Source organism: Peromyscus californicus, unplaced genomic scaffold (genome assembly GCF_007827085.1).
Source record: "Peromyscus californicus insignis strain IS unplaced genomic scaffold, ASM782708v3 Scaffold_4__1_contigs__length_199733344, whole genome shotgun sequence".
Lineage (NCBI taxonomy): Eukaryota > Metazoa > Chordata > Mammalia > Rodentia > Cricetidae > Peromyscus > Peromyscus californicus.
In genome coordinates, this window is record NW_026294562.1 from 21,234,225 (window position 1) to 21,256,563 (window position 22,339).

Consider the following 22,339-nt stretch of genomic DNA (forward strand, 5'->3'; position numbering starts at 1 on the left):
TGCTGGGCACGATGATGGGTGAAGCAGGCTTCCGATAAAATTCATGTGACAGCCTTGGAGTTCTTTGTGACAGAGCAGATATTAGGGACATTTGGGGACTCGGGGTTTCTTTATCTATGAAATGAATGGTAGGATTTCTACTGAAAGCCAGGAGTGAGTCTTTGATTTTGTTTTTTTTTTTTAGTAAGTTCCTTGAATACTGTGAGGACTGGCCATTTGGAACCTGCTGCTCATGGTGTAGACTGGGTCACAATAATACCTTTGGTTTGCCTTCATCTGATGCTTCATGCTCCTTCAGAACAATCTGTTTAAATTGCATCTGATGTAGCACCTTATAAAGACTGTCCAGAGTGCTCCCAGAAGTCAAGAGCATGTGACTGTGGGATCGCTTTGTTCCTTCTTAGAAAACTACATCAATGGACCAGACAGAAGGGCCAAAGAAAGCCCAGACTGCTTCCCACAAAGGAATGGGAACTAAGCCCCTGTGACTGTGGGGGAGCTGGGACACTGGTTTAGGTGGTAGGTGAGTCTGCCGGTGTGAGTTTAAGATGACGATTTTGGCCTGCTTGCTCAAGGATGATGAACTGGATGACCTGGACCAGGTTGTGGTTCTTACAGGTTCCAAGGCTGGTATGTCATTCTTTCTGTGGTTTCCAAGGAGATCCAGAAGGGAAATGACAAGGGAAATGTCTATGTAGCTGCCAGATAGTCACACTGTGCTCTGATCATCTTGCTTCTCTGGTCCCCTTTAATGACCCTTGCTTGTCTACAAACACTGAGGAAAGAGCTGGACTTTATTTCTACACACCTTGTGTTCTGCCTCCATACTCCCTAACACCCTTTCACCCCCAGGCCTCCGTGACTATAGCCCAGGGCCTCTCTTCCTGTCTGCCGTCAACACTGCCGACAGGCATGACTTTCCCCTCCACCCTCCAGCCCAGAGGTCCTAAGCTGTCAGCCCCCCAGCCAAATCTGGTCTGCAGATGTGTGTTGTTTGTTTTGTAGTGCTTACATTTTTAAAATTTACTGCCAACATTGAAAAATCAGATTTCTCATAAAAACCCAGAACTCTGGCTTGTCTTGTAGAGCTGGAAGATCTAGCCACGCTGGTCCGGAGTCCACATGGCAACAATCAGTGGGTTGCATAATGGGAGGGCTGAGCTCAGCAGGGGCAGGTTCTTTGTGGGTTGCCATGGTCCCCACCATTTCTGAATCTTCCTTGATACCCTCACAGGTCACCTGCCTGGTCCCTGGCTTTAGTCTCTTGGCCTTGCACATTGGGCCAGCAGGGAAGAGGCACAGTCTTGGGCTTTAATGCAAGTTCCATGATGCTGGTCAAGGTCACTTCTCTCTTTTTACTTAAGATAGGCTCCTAAACTTCAGCTATACCTGGCAGCTTGAGAGAAGGTCCTTATTCTGGGGTCTCTTTTCTTCTTTCTGTTGAACATCCAGTCTTGGGCCCCTGCTCTTGTAACACAGCATGCCACCTCCAGACACCAGGAACATAGGAAAGGCAGGTGGAAGCGACATTCAGTATTTTGCCTGAAAGGGTTGTGGCCCTGCATACAGGATGGCATCGGACTAGGTGCTTCTTGTCACAATGAATCTGTGGCATGGTGACATGCATCAATCTCTCTACAACATTTCACTAACATGCCAGTACCCAGAACCTCACTTACAGTAACCTCTGCCTTCTGATGTCTCTGTCTCTCTATCTCTGTCTGTCTGGCTGTCTCTGTCTCTCTTTGTCTTCCTCCCAGTCCCTCTCGTGCCCCTGCACTATGTAGTCCAGAATGGTCTCGAACCTGTGATGCTCCTGCCTGAGAGCTGGCTTGGGTCCATGTCCTTTCTCTAAGTCTTTGATTTCCTGAACTCTTGCTACTCTTTCTGTGACCTAGCATATGGGACTTGTCCTTTGAGAAACCTGTACATTTTTATTGCACATCTCTGCAAAGAGCATGGGAGAGAATTCTGCACTTCTCCTGACACTCTGGTGGGCCAGTGAGGAAGTCCTAGTCCCTGTGTGTGGGCTGTGCTTTCTGCTCCTCCAAGTCTGAGCTCAGGGCTCAGTTCAAGATTCAACCCCAGCCACTCTCCAAGCTGGTTTAGAGGTATACTTGTTTGCATTCTGTCCACACAGGCACATTTTCTGTTCTCACGTATGCGTTAGGGATGTGTCTTCTCCCAGAAGCAGACAGTAGATGTTACATGATGGGCACTGCCCGGGGGGCTGGCCTTTCAGGGGCCACCTTCAGGGAACCTTTGCTCATTGTGGCCACCTTGCTCACCACTCTAGCTGGCCTGGGCATGTAAGCAGTGTGTCACCACTGTTACTGTTGCCCTTTACAAGGCCATCGTGCAGGTGCAGGGCAGCCTGAGCAATGATTGCTCACACACTGGAAGCCTCTGGAAAGAAGGTGTCTGTCTGGCCTGTTCCCGTTCCCACCACATAGCTCTAATCTCCTCCATTTCCCAAAAGAGGGCTCAGGATTGTCTCTTCCTGTCTTTAGGACTTTTCTGTTCTTTTACTTTCTGATTGGCTCCTGTTCCCTGAGGGCCTCCCCGGGTCAGCTCCCACCAGGTGGCCCGCTGTTTTCCCTGTACTGTTTTTGGAGTTTCTGTGTTTCTTCCTGGTGATTTGGCCATTGAGTGTGATGTCCAATTGTGGTACTGTGCCTGCATCTCCTAATCTCAAGGAGGTAGCAATGGGCCTTGTAGAGAAACCCATGAATGACACCAGGCCTGAATTACACTACCAGCTGGGCAGTCAATGTTGATGAATACGTAGTAGATGCTAAATAAAGTCTTTGAGCAGAAACACACATGGAACTATACTGATCCGTGGTTGGGACTTCGAACAGTAGTGCATACAAAATACTTCATGCTGTGTTACATGTAGGTGGCAGTTCCGTGCCTTGCACAAGACCATGCATTGCTTCCCTAGGAGCTAGACTCGGGGCTCACTAGCTTAGTGCTCACTTTGAAGAACACATTGCAAGGAATTGCAAGGATTGACTGGATCTTCTTTCTGTAGGACAAGCAGCACCCAACCACACATTACACATTGTCCCAGAATTCCTTCCTCCTCCTCTGCTCCTGCTAGACTACCAGGGAGCAATAAGACAAGGGCTGAGGTCAAGCACGCCCAGCTCCCCAAGCAGCAGCTGGTGACGATAAACCATGAGTTATGCCTCACTGAGCCTCACTTTCCTGTCTGATAAAGGGGGAGACAAATGATAATGCTTTTACCCCAGATGTAGTGTTGAGATACATGCAAGTAGTGCTCAGTCTGATTCAGTCTACTTGGGCTGGAAACGTGTGTGTATGTGTGTGTGTGTGTGTGTGTGTGTGTGTGTGTGTGTGTGTGTGTGTGTGTGTGTTTGAGTATGTGTATGGTTTATTTTTAGGTATGTGGATTTGTGTATCTGTATGTCTGTATATGCACCATGTGTGTGCAGGTGCCCACAGAGGTCAGGACATTGGATCCCCTGGAACTAGAGTTACAGGTGATTGGGAACTGAACCCTGGTCCTCTAAGAGCAACAAATGATCTTAACCACTGAGCTATCTTTCCAGGTCCTGGACACACTTGTTGAGCAATTGCTGTAACCACCATGTGGTTGGAGATATTCACGCTATTCTCTCAGTCCTCAAGGAGTAGACAGTTTTTGCAGGAACGGCACACTGTCCAACTGACTCACAGAGAATTGTACCATTGGCCAGGGAGGAGCAGACGGTCAGTAAGTAGGAGCACTAGATTTGCAAGCATGAGGCCCTGAGTTTGAATCCCCAGTAACCACATAAAAAGCCTGTTGTGTGGAGACTGGTAGATTCTGAGAGCTTGCTGGTCAGTCAGCCTAGCCAAAATGTTAAGCTCTGGTTCAGTGAGAGACCCTGTTTCAAGGCGAGAAGACAGAAGGGGACGGAGGAAGACACTTGATGTCTTTTTCTGGTCTCCATATGCTCATACGTAGAGGTGCATGCCCCCACACTTATATGCATGAGGTACTACGGAAACTTTTTGAACGGGGGTGGTGAACAAGTGAGTGTAGAGCCATGAAAGGGGTGTGAATGAAGCATGAAGGAGGGGCATGGCTTCCCTAAAGAGGCTGAGGGAGTCCATGGGGAGGACATCACAGGAGGAAGCAAGCTCAAACAGACCCACAGAGGAGGGAACCGGGCAGTGAGACTCAACAGCCCAAGAAGCACACAGTTCAGGGTGGATAGCTGGTAGGTGGGAATGAGGATGGGGAGATAAGTTGGCTGTATGGGTGGGATCAGACTCTGGGAGATCTAAGACTCCTCTACTCCATAGCATTACCTAGATGGTCAGAATCCCTTCTCTCTTCTCTCCAATTCAACCTGCCTTCCCTTCAGGCTCAGCCAGCCCTTCTCAGGAAGCCCATGGATGCTCACACATCTTCAGCTGTGGCCTGCTTTGTCCTAATGCGTTCTTAGTGCACTAGGGTCCCTGCTGCTCTCCTCCTGTTTTCCCGTCAGTCACAAGGTCTTTGGGACTGGTTTCCCCACTGCTGTTACCCCAGCCACTCTCTGTTTCATAAACCACTCTCAGAAGTGACTTCAGGAAGTCAATATAAAGAAAGCCCTTCCCCCCACCAAAGGCTCCCCTGAGCCTTTGGAACCCACCCTGAGATATACTCAAAGAGCTCTTGCTGTGACTATGACCTGTTACCTTCTAGTTGCCCAGGGAGCAAGGAATTTCCTCTCTCTTCCATTGGGGTGCTGGCTATGTGGCTATGATCAAGGTTGGCATCTCTAGTCCTGGAGTACAAAGGCCCCCAGAGGAAGCAGGTGGGACGAGGACTGGCCCTGGGTTTGCCTCTTACCTGCTGTGTGCCTGCACGTGACGTGCAGGTGCTTGGAGGCTCCGTTTTTCACTTAGGTGAAAGCTAGCAGTAGTTCCTACCTCATACAACTATGCTGAGAAGCAAATAAGAACACACACACACACACACACACACACACACACACACACACACACACACAGGAGCACAGTACTTAGCAAAGCACCCAACAGACATCGACAGTTACCTCTGTGAGTGCTAGCCTACAGTGTGAGAATGATGTAGAGAATCTTGGCCATTCAGCGCCGTTCTTCCAGGGGTAACAGGATGACTATGCAAGAACCTGGCCTCTGGGGTCTTTCCTTTCTTTCTTTTCTTTCTTTTTTTCCAAGACAGGGTTTCTCTGTAGCTTTGGAACCTGTCCTGGAACTCGCTCTATAGACCAGGCTGGCCTCAAACTCAGAGATCCACCTGCTTCTGCCTCCCGGGTGCTGGGATTAAAGGCATGCACCACCACTGGCCGGCTTTGTACCACCACCACCCAGCCTGGGATCTTTCTTAAGGTTTTTCATTTTTGTTTTGTTATCTAATACCTCGCTATACGCTGTTACAGACGAGCGCCATACGGAAACGGTTTAAAGAGATTACCGTGCCAGTTGTAGTAACAGACTTTCTTTTTATCACTGGTACCTGCAGGAGCTTCTCAGTCTGAATTTGAAGTCATTAACTGTTTGAAGGAGAACTTGAGCTTTTATCTTGGCTTGTGATGCTTCAAGTATGAAATGTCCTGTCTGTGGTTGGCTGTCTCATCCAGTTCTACTCTTTCAGACTTTAAGAAGAGTTTGAGAGTCAATGACACCGGTGACAGGCCTATGCTGGGGCTGTAACTCGTTCCTAGAGCACTTGCCTAATGTTCACAAAGCCTAGGCTTGTCCTCAGCACCCTATCCCAAGTAGTATGGACTGACTCAATGAGTGCTGGCTGTGTGCCAGGTGTCACTCTGTGCCCCGTGTGTATTATCTCCCTCTTAATTTACATAGCAACCCTAAAAGGAAGGATAGTTTCTGTACAGTAAAAGAAATAGTGAGCACAGCCAAAGAGGCAAGGCCATGCTGGCTATGACTGATGTGGAGTGGGTAGACAAGGGTACAGGAGCCCCGGAGTAGGAGAAAGCTGGAAGCGTGAAGCCAAGTGAGTACTGGGCATTCCCAGGGTATGTCTAAGCGAAGGGCCTGTGATAGCTCATCCACCAATCAGGGAGCAGAAACATGCAGACACAGCATCCAAGATGAGCAGAGGCCCAATACCTAGCAAAATGGCTATCTGGCTCAGTGGCCCTTGGAAAAGGCAGGCTCACGTTTGCCTGATTGAATAGTCTCCCAGCATAGAAAGTCAGCATAGGCATGATGACCCTAGCCTGTGTTTTCAGCACGCAGGAGGCTGTGGAAGGAGGATTAGGAACACCACAAGTTTGAGACCGGCCTGGGCTATGTAATGAGTTCCATTTAAGCCTGGGCTACGGAGTGATGTCTTGTCTCAAAAGTAGTCTCCCATGATCCTCTGCCTGGGGACAGGAGCAAATTCTAGATTTCATCAACCTGTGCCAAAACACAAATATTTTGCCTGTGAACTTAGAAAAAGAGGGTTGGTTCTTGAGCAGCCTGAGAGGGTGATGACAGGTTCTCTCTGGATCCCACCAATGAGATCCATCCTGCCAAGGTGTGGACTCCTTGTTTCTTCCAGTGGTGAGAGAAAAAAGCGGGGGATTGGGGCGTGGCCTATAACTTTCCCATCTGCATAAACATAGCTATGTTTCTTCCCCACCAAAAGGTTTCCCTGGCAACTTCTGTTTGTGTGTGTGCGTGCGCACTTGTACTTACGCATGTGTGTGGAAGTGAAGAAAACGTTTTTCGGCAAAATATTCACTGCAATGGAGTTCTTTAAAAAATTATTTCTCCATTATAAAAGCAACAAGGGGAATAGTATTTGGAAGTTATACAAATCATATAAGAACATAGAGCTTGCTTCAAAAATCTCAAAGCAGAGACTTCCACAATGGTCACTGAGGTCATTTCCAGTCATGGTTGTCCCATGTGTTTTGTGTTTTGGGCTATTTATGAGACTGTGGGACTGTGTTGCATTCTATCTGAATGATACTGGGCATTATTTCTTTTTTTTTTTCTTTTTTTTTTTTTTTTTTTTTGGTTTTTCGAGACAAGGTTTCTCTGTGTAGCTTTGCGCCTTTCCTGGAACTCACTCTGTAGCCCGGGCTGGCCTCGAACTCACAGAGATCCGCCTGCCTCTGCCTCCCGAGTGCTGGGATTAAAGGCGTGCGCCACCACCGCCCGGCTGATACTGGGCATTATTTCTTAACCTGTTGTTTTGTGTTTTCTACTTTATTTTTTTATCTTGCAATATGGTATTTTTCCATTCAGCAAACATATAAAATAGTTTAAAAGGTTACAGATTGTTCCACTGTTGTGGGCACAGGAGCTACAGTCCATTTCTAAGGTTGGGATGAGTGACCCTTGTCCTCCTGCCGAAGCATTCCTCGTGCAGACACCTTGATGACTTACCGATGCCTGTTTTAGAAGATTTTGACATATCTGCTAAAATTACAAAATGCTACTACCAGTGTATGGTTCTCTTCCACCGGAACCGTAGCCGAATTCCCGTCATTATCCCCTCGCCAGGATTAAATCATTTCATTAACAAAATCTGGCAATGATCTTTTAACTCATTTTCCCTTTCCCTTCTGTAGCAATTGGAATTTGAAAGCTACTTGGCATGGGCTTGCTCAAGATCACACATCGATTACCATAGTGATCGCCTTGTTTGTTCTTGGATCGACCTTTTAAAGGGGCTTTGCTGTTTTCCCCCCGATGAACAATTAAAAAACTCGATGGAGCAGTGGTGTTTTGCTAGTTTTCTTGGTGGAGGTGTGCACCCACTGGGCCTTGTCTCGGGCATGGCTTAGGCACACCTGTCTAGGAGAGACGTGAAGACATGGAGTAAAGTGTGGCTTCTGGACTCTGGTGGGCCATCCTCGGAACGGAAATGCAAATCCAAACACTGAATGCCTGGTTCATATATTATAAACCTCGGTTTTCTTTTATATAAAATAGGGATAGTAACACTCCTTTGAAGAATGGCTATGTGTTAAATGGACCATTAGACAGGGTGGTGAGGTGTCCCCAGAAAACCCCTCTCAGTGTTATGACTGACAGGTTTGCACTGAGCCCCACCTCTGGCCACACGTTCCTTTGTCTTTCTCAGGACTGACTGAACTGGGATTTCTTCGTTACTATTTGCACATAGGTGTCTCTCTCTCAGAACTTAAGTCTCCACTCACATGCCACCTACCATTTTATAAAATTGGGTTACAAGTTTTTCAAAGTGCTTAAATCCCTCCCTGAACCGAGCCCATTGTTTGTGCTAATCCATTAGAACTCAGACACCATGAAGGCAGGCCATGTGGGTAGGAGCCTGCGCCATGCTGCCCAGGGCAGGTGCTCAGCTGGGATTTTCTGAAATGAATAGGCTGCTGGTAAACTGGTTTTTAGGGTCTTGTGCTGATTTTTGTTTTTTGTTTCTTCCTTTTCTTTTTCTTAAAGTAAATCAAAGGCATTTTCTGCTATAATTATCTATAAGGGAACCCTAAAATAATCTGTGGTTAAGAACAGTAGCTATTGTGTTTAAGAAAACTAGGGATCAAGTAATGTTATGCTTTACAAATGAAGGATTGAGGGAATAATTAAAGTTTTGTTTATACATTTCCATATTAATGAATATTCATAGTCACTATTATTTAAATAGGCAATATTGATTTATGAAGCAAGGCAACATCCCCTTGGTTTGAAGGATCCTGTCTCTCCCTGCCTGGGTATCTTGGGTGTGTATCACTGATATTTCATTAATTATGGCAGAAGGGCGTTGTGTGTACACCAGTGTCTATTATGATGCATGTAATTAAGGCACTTTTTGTTGGGAGCGGAAGAAAATTGGACTTTCCCAAAGAAAAGCAGCTTGCTCCCGAAGTTGCAAACAGATTGCTTCTTAATTGAACTTGGGAGGTGAATTATATGGCGAATTAGAAAAAAGAACAACTTGGAATTCAGTGAATTGTTCCATAAAGGAAAGTGTGGGATTGAATTGCAGATGCTAGTTAGGGGCATTTCAGCCTGGCCCCCAAGCATCATGGGCCATTGACCTCCACTGTATTTCAGAGAGCGTTTGGACAGGCCAAGCTCTCTTTTCAAGGCCTGGAGGGCTTTCTTTCCCAGAGACCAGCTGTAAGTCCGGGTTTCTTATGCAAAGGAGACAGTTTGAATAAACCCCTGTGACTAATGAAATTTACAAGGCTTTGCATATTGTTACACTGAAGAGGTTATTGAACAGCCGGTCAAATGTGTAAGATATATTTGCTTGTATGTGTGTGGGTATACATACCTGTGCATGTATGTGCACTCTGAGCATGCGAGCATGCGTGTGTGTGTGTGTGTGTGTGTGTGTGTGTGTGTGTGTGTGTGTACCACAGGACAACCTCAGGTGTGATTCCTCAGACACTGTCCCCTTTCCTTTGAGACAGCCAAGTTAGACTGGCTGGCTAGTGAGCTCCAGGCTCTCCCGCCTCAGGCCCTTCAATGCAGGGGTTAATTCACCACCGTGCTTTCTCACATGGGTTCTGGGGTGAAACTTAGGTCCTGGTGCTCACTTGCTAGACAAGTGCTTTGCTGTTGGCGTCATCTCCCCAGCTCCTCTTTCTTCTTCTACAGCACTTCCAGCTGCAGCCTCAGCCTCGCCTGTCAATTCCGTTTTCTACGGGTGACACATAGCTTTTCCTTTTTCTTTCTTTCTGTTTTTTGTTTGTTTGGTTGGTTGGTTTTGGAGATAGGGTTTCTCTGTGTACCCCTGGCTATCCTGGAACTCGCTTTGTAGACCAGGCTGGCCTCGAACTCACAGAGATCCACCTGCCTCTGCCTCCCGAGTGCTGGGATTTAAGGTGCGAGCCACCACTGCCTGGTTAAGTATATGCCTCTTTTCCTGGCTGCAGCGATCAACCTTGATTGTACCTTTCAGATCACCTGTGAAGCTTTTCAAAGCCTCCATGTCCAGATCATGCCACAGGTCAATTAAAACAGAGCTTCTGAGGGCGGGAGTCGGGGGAGCAGGCCTCAGGATTTTTTACAAAGGTTTCCCAGGTCATTGAAGTTGCGGCCAATGTTGGGAGTGATCTGAGAGTCATCACTCAATAGCTGCCTCCCTCTCTGTAGTAAAGCTGAGAAACACACATTTTGCCCCCAGCATTAAGCTGCCACCGTCTTTTGGAACACCAGTAAGCTGCCCTAGTCTTTTGCTTCCTGATTCATCCATCATCCCCGGAACTGGGCACCTGCTTCATGCCAGGTTCTGGGGGGAAATACCCTTTCTTTCATGTTACTAAATCTAAAATTTTAACAAGGGGATTCTGGCGAGCACTGAAGAGATTCGGGGAATGTGTAGTGAGGTAGCTGTGGACAGGGTAAGGGGCTGCTGTGTCCCAGAGAGAGTGGCGTCCAGTTAGAGCCTTGAGGAGCCAGCAAGGTCTAGCCAGGCCCAAGAGGAGTGTGCTCGAAGAAGATGCTTACGAAGAAAATGGCGGGGGTGGTGCCTGTCTGTAATTCCAGAGGCAGGAGGATTTTGAGTTCAAGGCCAGCCCAGTTTGCACAATAAGGACCTGCTTCAACAAAAATAAAGGAGGAAAATGAAAAATAGAAACCCAGTCCTTACAGCTTAGTGTGGCTCAGCCTGTGGAAGTGGAGGAAACGGGGGAGGCAGAGGAGCCTGAGAGGGCTGTATCAGTAAGGGCCTCATCAACCACCCACAACGTGAGAATTCATCCCGAAGGCAGTGGGAGGGTTTTCACCAGGGAAGTGGCGAGGCTTGTCAACTCATCTACTCTAAGTGGATCCCAGACAGAACTGGAAGCCTGGGCCTGGAGTCCCTCTGAGGATAAAGACATGTTCACCTCTAGAGGATAAGATCAGATGAGGGACTTGTGTTCTAGTTGTGTTTGTTTTCGTGGGGGTGTTTTGTTTTCGTCTTTTGAGACAGGATCTCAGGTAGCCCAGGCTAGCCTTAAATTTGCTGTATAGCTAAGACTGGCCTTGAACTCCTGACCTTCTGGCCCTACTTCCAAGTGTTGGGATGACAGATGTGTGCTTCCGTCCCTAGCTTAGACTTGTGCTCTTAACTGCCACAGCTCTAACACTGTCACCAACATCGGGTGTCCTCTCACAGATGCCTGGACAAGGCTCTGGGCCCTTGGAGTTGCCTCCACCTCCCAGGCACCTCACTTGTTCTTGCTCTGATGGAGGACTGTTGTCTGAGGGTGACAAGCACTATCTGTGACTGACACTTCTGTGCCCTCAGGGCAGTGGAGGCGTCTTGCCTCTGGGCATGTATTTTCCTGATCCTTGGGTCTTTATGACCCACGAGAGGAAAGATTTTAGCACATTCTTAGCTCGCGGCTAACACCATGGTTGGCACTTTTGTTAACACGGATGCTCTTGGGCATATCCACTGCTGTGTCTCCGCCAGAGCCAAAGCTTTTCACCTTTTCCAGCCTCGGCATCAGAGAGCCAAAGGAACCAGAGAAGCCCACTGAGTCTGTAGTGTCATCCCTCCTGGCCCGGCTCCCTCCGGCACAGCCCCAGCCCTCACCACTGCCCTAACTGCCCCCACTACAGCCTCCAGCTTATCTTGAAGCAGACTTGTGCCCAGACACAACTTACAGATCTGTCTTCCTGTCTCCTTGCCCTTCATTTTTGGGAAGCCAAATAGGATGAAACTGACTGATGTCTACGCCGGGTTCCCACTGCTGTTCAGACACTTATTTTCAATTTCAGCCCCCATGCTTCTCTCTTGACCACTGTTGACAACTCTTGTTGTGCAAAAAGTGGATGCAGTTCTAGGTCTTCTGAATCCTATCTCAGACACTCAAAATAAAAGCTGAATTCCAGAGAATGCCTGCTTGGCCCCACACTAGCTGTTCTTGCAGAAGCTGATGGCTGAGGGCCTCGCCACTACATGATAGAGTTTCAGAGTTCTCTGTCCCTTTCATTCCATTCCTGGCATACCCAGCTCCCTGCTGCCGAGCACATTCCTACCACAGGGCCTTTGCACCTGCTGTCTCCTCAGTTTGGAATGCTTTTTGCCAGATACCTATAGATTTTTGTCTCTTCAGACTTCTTTCTTACGTGGAATGGCACCCTGGAATCCTTTCTTCTTCATAGCACTCATGAACAGGCAACTTAAACACTTCTATTTGTTCCTTTTTTTTCTCCCCTCCCCTCCACCAGAATATAATTTCCTGAGGTCACCCCTGCAGCAGTAGTAACAGAATCTGGCACATAGCAGGTGTCAGATGCATATTTTCTGAATGAACACATACCTAAACAAACCCATTACCTCATTTGGTCCCCGCAGCAGTCCGTTTGACAGACCAGAGATGCTAACGCCCAGGTTCTCGGCAGCAGTTGCGCAGCCTGTGGGGTGGAGGCTGAGCTGGACCCGGAGCCTGGCGGCAACCCGCCTCCCTCTGCAGATGGCACATTCCTGTGCTGTGGAACGACTTCATACCGTCAGGATTTCCCCTGACCTTTAGCCCGAGAGGAAATGATATCGCAACTGGAATACCCGAGGGCCGGGAGCTGGCAGCGCAGCCGCCGGCAGCTGCAGGGACTGTGTGAGCGCATTCCGAGCCGGCCAGCCAGGCAGGATGCAGGGAGTCTCCCGTCTCCGCCTGGTGTTGGGGTCCTTTCTCTACAGGAGGCCAGGGCAGCTGCAGGCCCTGCCTGAGTCACAGCGGTGGATGAGGCAGTCTGTCACTCAGGAGTTGGTGCCAGGGCCACACGCTGCCTCCACTGGTGTGGACCTGGACACAGCGTACCCACTGGACAGTGTGGTGCCAAACTCTTATCATGCGGTGGTGGCACAGGATAAGTTTTGGCCTTTTGCCCAGGAGACCATGTCCTGAGCCAGGCCATCCTGGGCTCATTAACATGCGCCTCAGCCTTGGCTTCTTTAAAATGGGGTTATACTCCACGTATCCAGAGTGTTCTAATGGGGGAAAAGGGGCTAGGGAAAAGTTGTTTCATAAACTTCAGGTTTCTCAACCAACGCAAAATACACCTTCTTGTTTGTTAATAGATTCTTCTTTGGAGGCTTTGATAAAGATTCATGGTCATTGTATCTTCTGAGCATAGCTCTGCTCCCTGGTGCCCTACCCAGCACCATCGATGACCCTTCTCATTCTTCACCCCATAGAAGCCCCGAACCCCCCCTACATTCCCCCTACCCCCCACCCCCCACTCCCGGTCAGCACACAGCAGGATGGATTAGTGTTGGGAGACTGACGTCTTCTCGGGGAGGCGAATACTGACAGGGCGTCTACATATGGCTGCCCACAAACACATTTGATCCTTACTGTCCTTGCTGTATGGTGTCAACAGAGTCCAGTTTATAAGGAAAACCCAGCAGCTTTCTAAGGAAATTTCTCGCTGCCGAGAAACCGAACACAAAGAGCAAGCCCAGGACAGCAGAGCCACAGCCATGAGCTCCTGATCAGGAGTCCAGTGGCCAGCTACGCTGTTCTCCACCTGTGTGGACCTGACTCCATAGCTTCCCTGTGCATTCATCCCATCTTCTCTAGATCTAAGGAGCTGACCTGGACCCCCCCATGGACTCTCTGAATTCCACTCTGAGCATCTTTGACTGACCAAGGAAGATGGTAGTCTCACTAATTTGTGAGTGGTTATATAAAAAAGGGGCATTTATTGACCCAGTAAACCTTAGTTGACAAATCCTTGCTGCTCTGATTGCTGCCCAGTGGCCAGGTTAGCTCCTTTAATACGTCCTTATCTCTCTTTTCTTGTCGTCCTTCAGGTGGACTTGAGGAGCCTTCTGCAAGGTGGCCCAATGTTACAGCCTCCAATACCAGCACCCAGGCGGCAAGAAAAGGTAATGCATGTGAGGCCCCAACAGGCCTCTGAGGGGCCTTTATTTTACTTTTCTTTAAAACTATGGCAAAATTTGATAAATAACCCAAATCTAGCACTTTAACCATTTCAAAGTCTACTGTCTAGTGGTAGTAGGTACATTGACAATGTGGTGCGACCTCTATCATCAGTCCCAAAGGAGCCCCTGTACCCATCTGTTGGTACCACCATGCCCTCAGACCCCAGCTTTTGGTGTCTTTCCTGAAGCCTGGAACTTACTGTGTCAGTGGCTGGGTCCCGCATGTGCACAGGCAGCAGTGGGCATGCGCGAGAAATGTTTCCTTTGGTGGAACAGATCTGTCTTGCTGTGGCTGGGGTTGGGGACTGGGTTGGGTATGAAAAGCTGTCTTTCTGTGGGGGAATTGGGTTAAAAAAGCTGTTTTGCTGTGGGGGTTGGGTATGGAAAGGCAGGATTTATTGTTTGGGGAATCGCTAGAAAACTCTGTGTTCTAGGTTTGACTTTTCTTATGTGGTACTTGGCTTATGAGTTGAAGGCCTGAGAAGAAAGATGACGAGACTTGGGAAAGCATGTGTTTCAGAGAAGCAGAGGGTCTATGAGGCAAGAAAGGACAGTAGATCTGGGCTAGGGGTGGGAGGCCATATAGTCTAGAGTCCCTGGCTGCCCAGGGAGTGGCTGCTATTGCCCAGTCTAAAGCCTTCCCAGAAGCACTCCTATGGTGCCTCTATATGGGAAGGTTCAGAGGTCCAAGGACCAGCAGTCCTAAGAGTCGCTGGTAGCTTCTGGACACATGTCAATTTTGGAGAAGTGTTTTCTGTTCAGAGCAGTGCTGGGATTAACTGCAGAGCAAAGGAATAATTTTTAAACCCTAGAATCCTGTGTTTTAAGAATGCCTCTGTAGGGACGAAATAGAAACCATTATTTGTTATGGTTTATGATTTTGCTTCAATATTATCTTCTCATACATATGTAAATATTTAAAATTTCATATACATTCCTACAAATGGACACATGGCTTGATATCAGCATGTACTGTTCTTTAATGTTGCCTTTCCCCTTCTTTTGACTATCTCCCTCACAGTCCCCTCTCTCTTCTTCCCAGATAATGACGTTGTCTTCACTTCCCTACATGTTTTTCTGAATGCGTTGTGTAGCAGGCTTTTTCTTTTGGGCCACCAACCAGCTCCTAAATCATGACACAGAGACTTACATGCTCAGTCTTAGCTTAACTCTTATTTTAATCTGTTTCTCTCTGTCTACATTTGGGCCTTTTACCTTTCTCTTCCTTCCTTCCTTCCTTCCTTCCTTCCTTCCTTCCTTCCTTCCTTCCTTTCTTCCTCTCTCTCTTTCTTTCCTTTCTTTCTTTCTTTCTTTCTTTCTTTCTTTCTTTCTTTCTTTCTTTCTTTCCTTCTTTCCTTCTTTCACTGCTTCTTGTGTCTGTCTGCCTGGCAGCTGCCGGGCTTCTGACCTGGGCATTGCCCTCTCTTTCTCCTTCATTCTTTCCTCCTTCTTCTCTTGAATAGATTTCTCCTCCTATTTAATCTCTCTGCCTGTCAGCCCTGCCTATCCCTCTTCTGCCTAGCTATTGGCTATTCAGCTTTTTATTAGACCAATCAGGTACCTTAGGCAGGCAAGGTGAAACAGCAACACATCTTTACATAATTAAACAAATGCAGCATAAACAAATGTAACACATATTTACATCATTAACAAAGGCAGCAGAAATAAATGTAATACACCTTTACTTAGTTAAAGCAATTTTCTACAGCATAAACAAATGTAACACATCATTACATAGTTAAATATTCCACAACACATTTGGGTTAGCATGTGAACACATGAGGGTATGTACATATATAAGCATGCACATCAATGTGTATGCACGTATAGGTTTTGTCATTATTTTTTAAAATATAGGATTTTATTTTATACAAATTTTAATGCATCATGCTTTGTCACTGATAAATCATGGAAAATTCCAAAGTTCTTGTGATTAATGATTAATTTTTTCCTTTGAATAGTTGCAAAATATTCCTAGTATGGATAGACAGTTTATCCAATCGTTCCTTATTGTTACCATTCACTCCACTTCCAGCTCTTGCAGTGTCTGCAACAAACACACCTGAACACATTACTTAGCATGATTTTAAAAGATTTTTTTTTTATTTTTAACTATGTGTATTCATGTGTGTCTCTGCGAGGGTATGGATCTATGGGTGCCCATGGAGACCAAAAGAGAGTGTTGGATCCTCTGGAGCTGAGAAGAAAGATGACAAGACTTGGGGAACTATGTGTTCCAGAGAAGGGGAGGGTCCATGAGGCAAGGAAAGACAGCAGATCTGGGGTACATGGGAGGCCATGTAGACCAGAATTGTGGACGGTTGTGAGCACCTGACCTGAAATGGACGTTAGGAACCAAACTCGTGTCATAGCAAGAGCAGTATTCTTAACCGCTGAACCATCTCTCCAGCCCCACTTAGCATGTTTTTTAATAGATGTTGCAATATTGAGTGTCTCCAAGAATAACAATCCACGTTTCCATAGTAACTTACAAGGGTTATCCCTTTCCCCAGAGCCAGGTATTTTAAACCAATAAGCATTAGCTTATTATTACTTAGCTGGTGTTTCTCTCTGACTGCTGGAGGTTTTGAGCATCTTTTCCTGTGTTTGCTCATGACCCGGGTGTGCACACTGGTAGTCACCTCTTTGTGTCCTTTGCTTATTTTCCCATTGGGTTGCTGGTCTCCTTTAAGTTGCTTTCTTTTACAGAGAAGCAGGTTCTTCACCTTCCCCCACCACGCTCTTTGAAGAGACTGCATTTGCTTTCCATTGTACAGCCTGTGGCTGGGACCATGAACAGACAGTCCCCTTTAGATTCCTTTTCTTTTTTTTGGTCTGGGGCTGTAGTTAGTTGGTAGAGTGTTTGCACAGCATGCATGAAGCCCTGGGTTTGGTTCCCAGCACCACGGAAACTAGGTGTCATGGTGCAGGCCTGTGATCCCAGCACTTGGGAGGTAGAGGCAAGAGAATCAGAAGTTCATCCTAAGCTACACAAAACCCTGTCTCAATAAAATCAAAACAAATAAAACATGCACTTTTCTGCTTTGCTTATTTGATATTTAAAAACAATGTCTTTATTAATTTTTTTGAAAATTCCGTACAATTTGTTTTTATCTTTTCCCCTCTCTCCCAACTCCTCCCAGATCCGCACCTCTCCCTACCCCACCTAACTTCATGTTCTCTCTCTCTCTCTCTCTCTCTCTCTCTTTCTCTCTGTCTCTCTCTGTCTCTGTCTCTCTCTGTCTCTGTCTCTGTCTCTGTCTCTGTCTCTCTCTCTCTCTCTCTCTCTCTAACCTATTGAGTCCAGTTGCCCAATTACTCTTGGGTGTGGGGCCTGCCCAGAATTGTGGTCACACCCTTAAAGAAAACTAACTCCCTCCCAGCAGCTATCAAATGCCAATAGCTTCTCAGCTAGGAGTGGGACTCTGTGTCCCACCCCACACACTGGGATTTTGTCTGGCCTGAGATCATGCAGGTCTTATGCATGCTGCAACAATAACTGTGAGTTCATATATGCCTCTGCCCTGTTGTATCCAGAAAACGGGTTTCCTTATAGTCATACATCTGCTTGGGTCCTTAAAATCCTTCTATGCTCACTTCCACAATGATCCCTGAGCCTTGGGGTGGGGGCAGGGAGGAGTGTGATATAAATGTCCCATTTAGGGCTGAGCACTCAGAACACTTAGGGCTGAGCACTCAGAAGTCTTTTATTTTCTGCACATTGACCAGTTGTGGGTCTTTGTGTTAACTGCCATCTACTGCAAGAAGAAGTTTCTCTGATGCAGCTTGAGAGATGCACTAATCTATGGATATAGCAACAACTCATTAGGAATTATTTTAATACTATGGCCTTTAAGCAAAATAACATTAGCAGATTCTTCCCTAGGAAATATTTTCTATCTAACAATAGGTTCTCGGTCCCAATAACAGTGCCAAGTATGGGTTCCAACTCATGGAGCTGGCCTTAAATTCAACCAGAAAATGGTTGGTTACTCCCGTAATATTCACGCCACTGTGGCCCCAGTGGGCATATCTTGACAGAACAATAATTATTGTAGCTGACAAGGTTCTTATCTGGCTAAGGAAGACTGTGGATTACTATTCTCCCCTGGTAGCCCTTTACAGTGCCATGAAAGCTAGCCCCTCAGGATGAAGCTTTCAGGCCACCACCTGCTTGGTTTATCCATGTTTTATAATACCAGTATATGGTGCCTTCAGCTTCTCAGGCTTCAGGCAAAGTCAGGGACACTTCATTTGGCTGTGGGCAAGCAGCACTTGGTGGTAAAGATGGAGCACAGAGCGTGGGCAAACAGCTGGAGCGAGTTGTCGTAGCACCGAAATAGCATAGGTGCCATGTTGAGTTTTCTCTTCCCTGTTTATGCACATAAAAAGCATCCTTGAACTTGGCTTCAGACAATGACATTTCATGATTCCATGGAGTGACTGGACTCAGTGGGGTGTCTCTCCCCCTAATGTCAGCTGGGATCACTCACTGTCATGCCGGCAGCTAGCTTGGGTTGGATGGTCTAGACAGCTTAGTTGCCCCTCTCCCCTTCAATGATCCAAGTCTCCAGCAAGGTGGCTGGTTTATCAAGATGGGGAAAGCACAAGAGAACCACCCATTTTGGGCCTGGACCAGAACCCTAATAATACTGTTTCCTCACATTTAACTCAAGCCAAATGTCCAAGTTTAAAGAGAGGGGAGTGGATTCCACTGAATGTGAACATTGGTATGAACTTACAAAGACCAGGGGACTTGCTGATCCATGTAGGTCACTGTCATTACATCTCATGTTTTCATCAGTAATAGATAGCATTGGGGTGTTTGTATTTACTAGTTTGGGGGACATGAAAGTCATCCAGTCAAGGCAAGTCAGAAACACTTGGGTTTGAATCCCAGCTCAGCTTTTTAGTAGCTATGACACTGGATACTTTAACTAATTCTTCATTTGAAGCTTGGAGAGAATTAGAATTATTCATTCATATAAAGTGCATATGTAGCTGGAAGTTTTTCTGTGTCCTGCCTGGCCCACGGTCAAGACAAATCTCTCACCTGCCAGTCCTGCAGCCCGTTGGACCCAAGTAAATACAAACACACACAGACTTATATTAATTAAAACTGCTTGGCTGTTAGCTCAGGCCTACCACTGTCTAGCTCTTATATTTCAGCTCAGCCCATTTCTGTTAATCTATATGTTGCCACATTTTCCATGGCTTTACCTGTGTGCCATTACATGCTGCTCCCTGGACGGTGGGATGGTGTCTTCTCACTCAGCCTTCCTCTTACCAGCATTCTCCTTGTCTGTTTATCCCACCTATACTTCCTGCCTGGCTCCTGGCCAATCAGCTTTTCATTTATCAACCAACCAGAGCAACACATTCACAGCATACAGAACATCCCACAGCATGCATAACCAAGACTCCCAAAGGTTAAGTGAAGCTCAGCTCTCTATTTTTTGTTTGTTTGTTTTGGAGATAGTCTCACTAGATTGGCCTTGACCTCAGGATACTCCTGCCTCTGCCTCCCCAAATGCTAGGATCCCAGGTGTGCACCACCCAGTTCAGCTTCCATCCACTTCTTTCTTCCCACCTTCCCCTCTAGGAATGACAATACCAGCAGTGAGTGCATCATCTACCCCTGGACTGAGACTCCACAGCTGTTCCACAGCTGCACAGAGGACAGGAAGGAATAAGCCTCCTGCAGCCCATTAAAATTCTGAGTCTACTTGGGCTGCATACATGACCAGCACTGTGCAGACGCTGGAGTTTTTTAAGCAGGATGAAGATAACACTTCCCCCTTCCCTCTCAAACACCCCTGAAGCCTGCTAGGTCCACAATGCTGCCCCTCAAATGACCCTGACTTATCTGAAGAAGTCAATGAATGTCAAGACTAGGTCAGCCTCTGTACTCTACATCACAGCCGCAGAGAAGTAGGTCTTTAATCCAGGGGAGGAGCAAGACCCGGAAGTTGAAGTAAAGGCGGGTTAAGTCTGTCCCTCTCTCCTTCCCATCCCATCCCTCTAGGACACTGCTGGATGCCTGCCTGGGGCACATCTTGTTTTCATTTGAATTGAAGATACGAAATGCCAACCCTAGATCTCTCTTTAATTGCAGCCCACCTGTTTCCCACAAATCCAGATGAGACTACCCTAGCAGAAAAGGGAAGCTGAGGGGAATTCTGGGTTAGTTCTAGCAGAGGTTGTTTTCCTGGTACTATGTGGCTCCCTTTAGGCCTGAAGGTGGGAATTTGTGCCTGCAGCTTTGCACTGGATTTCTAGGCCACTCACTCAACATTCCCATAAAGCCTTGAGCAGAGCAGCCCCTTGTCAGAAACTGAGAGTTTAGCATATACTCGAGTCTATAATGCTGTGTGTGTGTGTGTGTGTGTGTGTGTGTGTGTGTGTGTGCGCGCGCGCGCGCACACGCGCGCGCGTGTGCATGCGAAACCGCTGCTAAAATGCATCTTTGCTTAGCTGAGTAGAGCCTGAGTAGAGCCTGATCTCTAGAATCATACTCATAAGAGAACATGGCCCTTTGCCTTTTGGGACCAAACTGTAAAGAATGTGAAGAAAAGTGGAAGCTGTTTGCTCCCCAAAACAAGGATCCCACAGACATCAGCATTCCAGAATGCCATTCCATACCTGAATCCCTGAGTGTCACATCTGTGTGTCCAGGTGTAACTACAGAGCCTGACTAACGTGGGGCCCCCATTTTAACTTGTTCCATCTACAGGCGACCCCTGAAGCTCTGTACAGCTCTTCTTCACCTCAGAGATTGACAGTCTCCATCTGGTTCCATGCTTATCCCACAGCCATGCTGCAGGAAGTAGTCAGGCTCAGGGGGAAGTTTGTGCAGAGCCAGACGGGAAGTAAGCGGTGGTGTTTATCTTGAACATTTATCTTCAGTTCACTGCCCCTAAAACTCTTAATCTCAGCCTTTGAGCTTTACCAATTGTTCCCAAACTCCACTGAGATTTGTCCTCAGGAGGAGCTTTCAAAACCGCAGGTGCCTGGACTCCAGGCCTTTTGGGTCACAGTTTCAGGGCAAGGGCAGATAGCTGTATTTTTTTTCCCCAATAGCTTTCTCAGTGTTTCTAAAGTGCACCCAGGTTTGAGAGCCACAGTGTAGGATAATTTACAGCTTCCTTTTCTGCAAGGAACTGCTCTTGAGTCTGTCAAATGGTCAGCAAGATGTGGCTCTGGCCGTTACCTGTGGGGTGAGAGTTTTGCAGATATCTGTTCACTCAGGGTGTTTACTTCTAGTGTGTGAGTTACCACTTGTCTAATGTAAAAATTACAGCTCTTTGCTTGAGAAGTTCGGTCAGTCGTGGCTCTGTTTATGGTATGGCTGTGCCTTCAGCTGGAAATGAAATATTGAATAGCAATGGCCGCTTCATTCTTTCAGAGGACATGTCACTCCCAGAGCCAGGGAATTTAAATGGCCTGCATCCCCCCCCCCACCCCACTGCACCCCCAGTGTGTTAAATCCTTTCAGATGCCCCTGAGCTCCTCTTGAAATGCAGAGCTCTTGGCCATAATAAATAATTACATCCTTCTATTTGGACTCTGGTTCCAGATAGTAGTAATCCAAGAAAATCCAATAATGACAGTTGCATTAAGATCCCTCTTCCAGGCTAAGCAGAACATCTGTTTAGACATATTTTTAATCGGCAAATGCTTCCTGTGTTGAGTCCTCGGCAAATTAAATTTCTCACTGGACCGAAGGGGAAGCTGTCATTCAATAAGCCATCTCTGGAAATTACACCCCAGTCTGCTTCCAGGTGCACTTAAGATTTTCCCATGCTGACTTGGCCACATAAAACCGGCCCTTACAATGCTGGGTCACGTGTCCATATAGCACAGCTTGTTCCGGCAACATGGGATGCCTCAGCGCTCGTCCCTCGAATGGAGAAGTATTTTTGCCCAAGTCTCCAAAGGAGAATTGGCAGCAGAGGAAAATTAAGGGACTTGTTGAAAACCATATGGGATATGAATAACAAACTTCCACTTGCTACATCTCTCTGCCTGTGATTACTTAAGACAGGATGAGTCTCAGGATGTGAACATTAAGGGTTTTGCTGCTGCCAACCTTTTGGAGAGGTTTCCGCCACAGAACTGTTTGGACTCTTGGGCTGTTTATTTTTAGAATGGCTTGTCTATTTGTTAATTCATTCATTCAAAATACAGAAATATTGAATGCTGCCACCCTCTAGGCACTGTGCAGGCATCTAAAAGAGAGCAACAAAGAAACCAACCAGCCACAGTTCTTGCCCTCATGGGGCTTCTGGGCGGCTAGGCCATTTGAAATCTTCAAACAATTAATTCTATGGCTGGATAGCAAAGTAGAACATGAGTAAGGGCTGGGTAGACAGCCTGGGTGGACAGTGTGAAGTGGGGGAGACCCGGCAGCCTGGTTGTGGAATGAGGTGCTCCAGTGGGTTGTAGCCAAGTAGGAGATGGCCCCATTCACTGTTGCCA

At 47.0% G+C, this 22,339-nt stretch overlaps 1 protein-coding gene across 1 annotated transcript in view; it reads left to right on the forward strand.

Moving 5' to 3' along the window:
• Tll2 (tolloid like 2) overlaps positions 1–22,339 on the forward strand; it is a 117,239-nt gene that overhangs the window by 35,648 nt on the left and 59,252 nt on the right. The window contains exon 3 of the mRNA XM_052761421.1: positions 13,730–13,804. Within this exon, the coding sequence (XP_052617381.1) occupies positions 13,730–13,804 (75 nt within the window). The remainder of the gene's footprint in view (positions 1–13,729; positions 13,805–22,339) is intronic.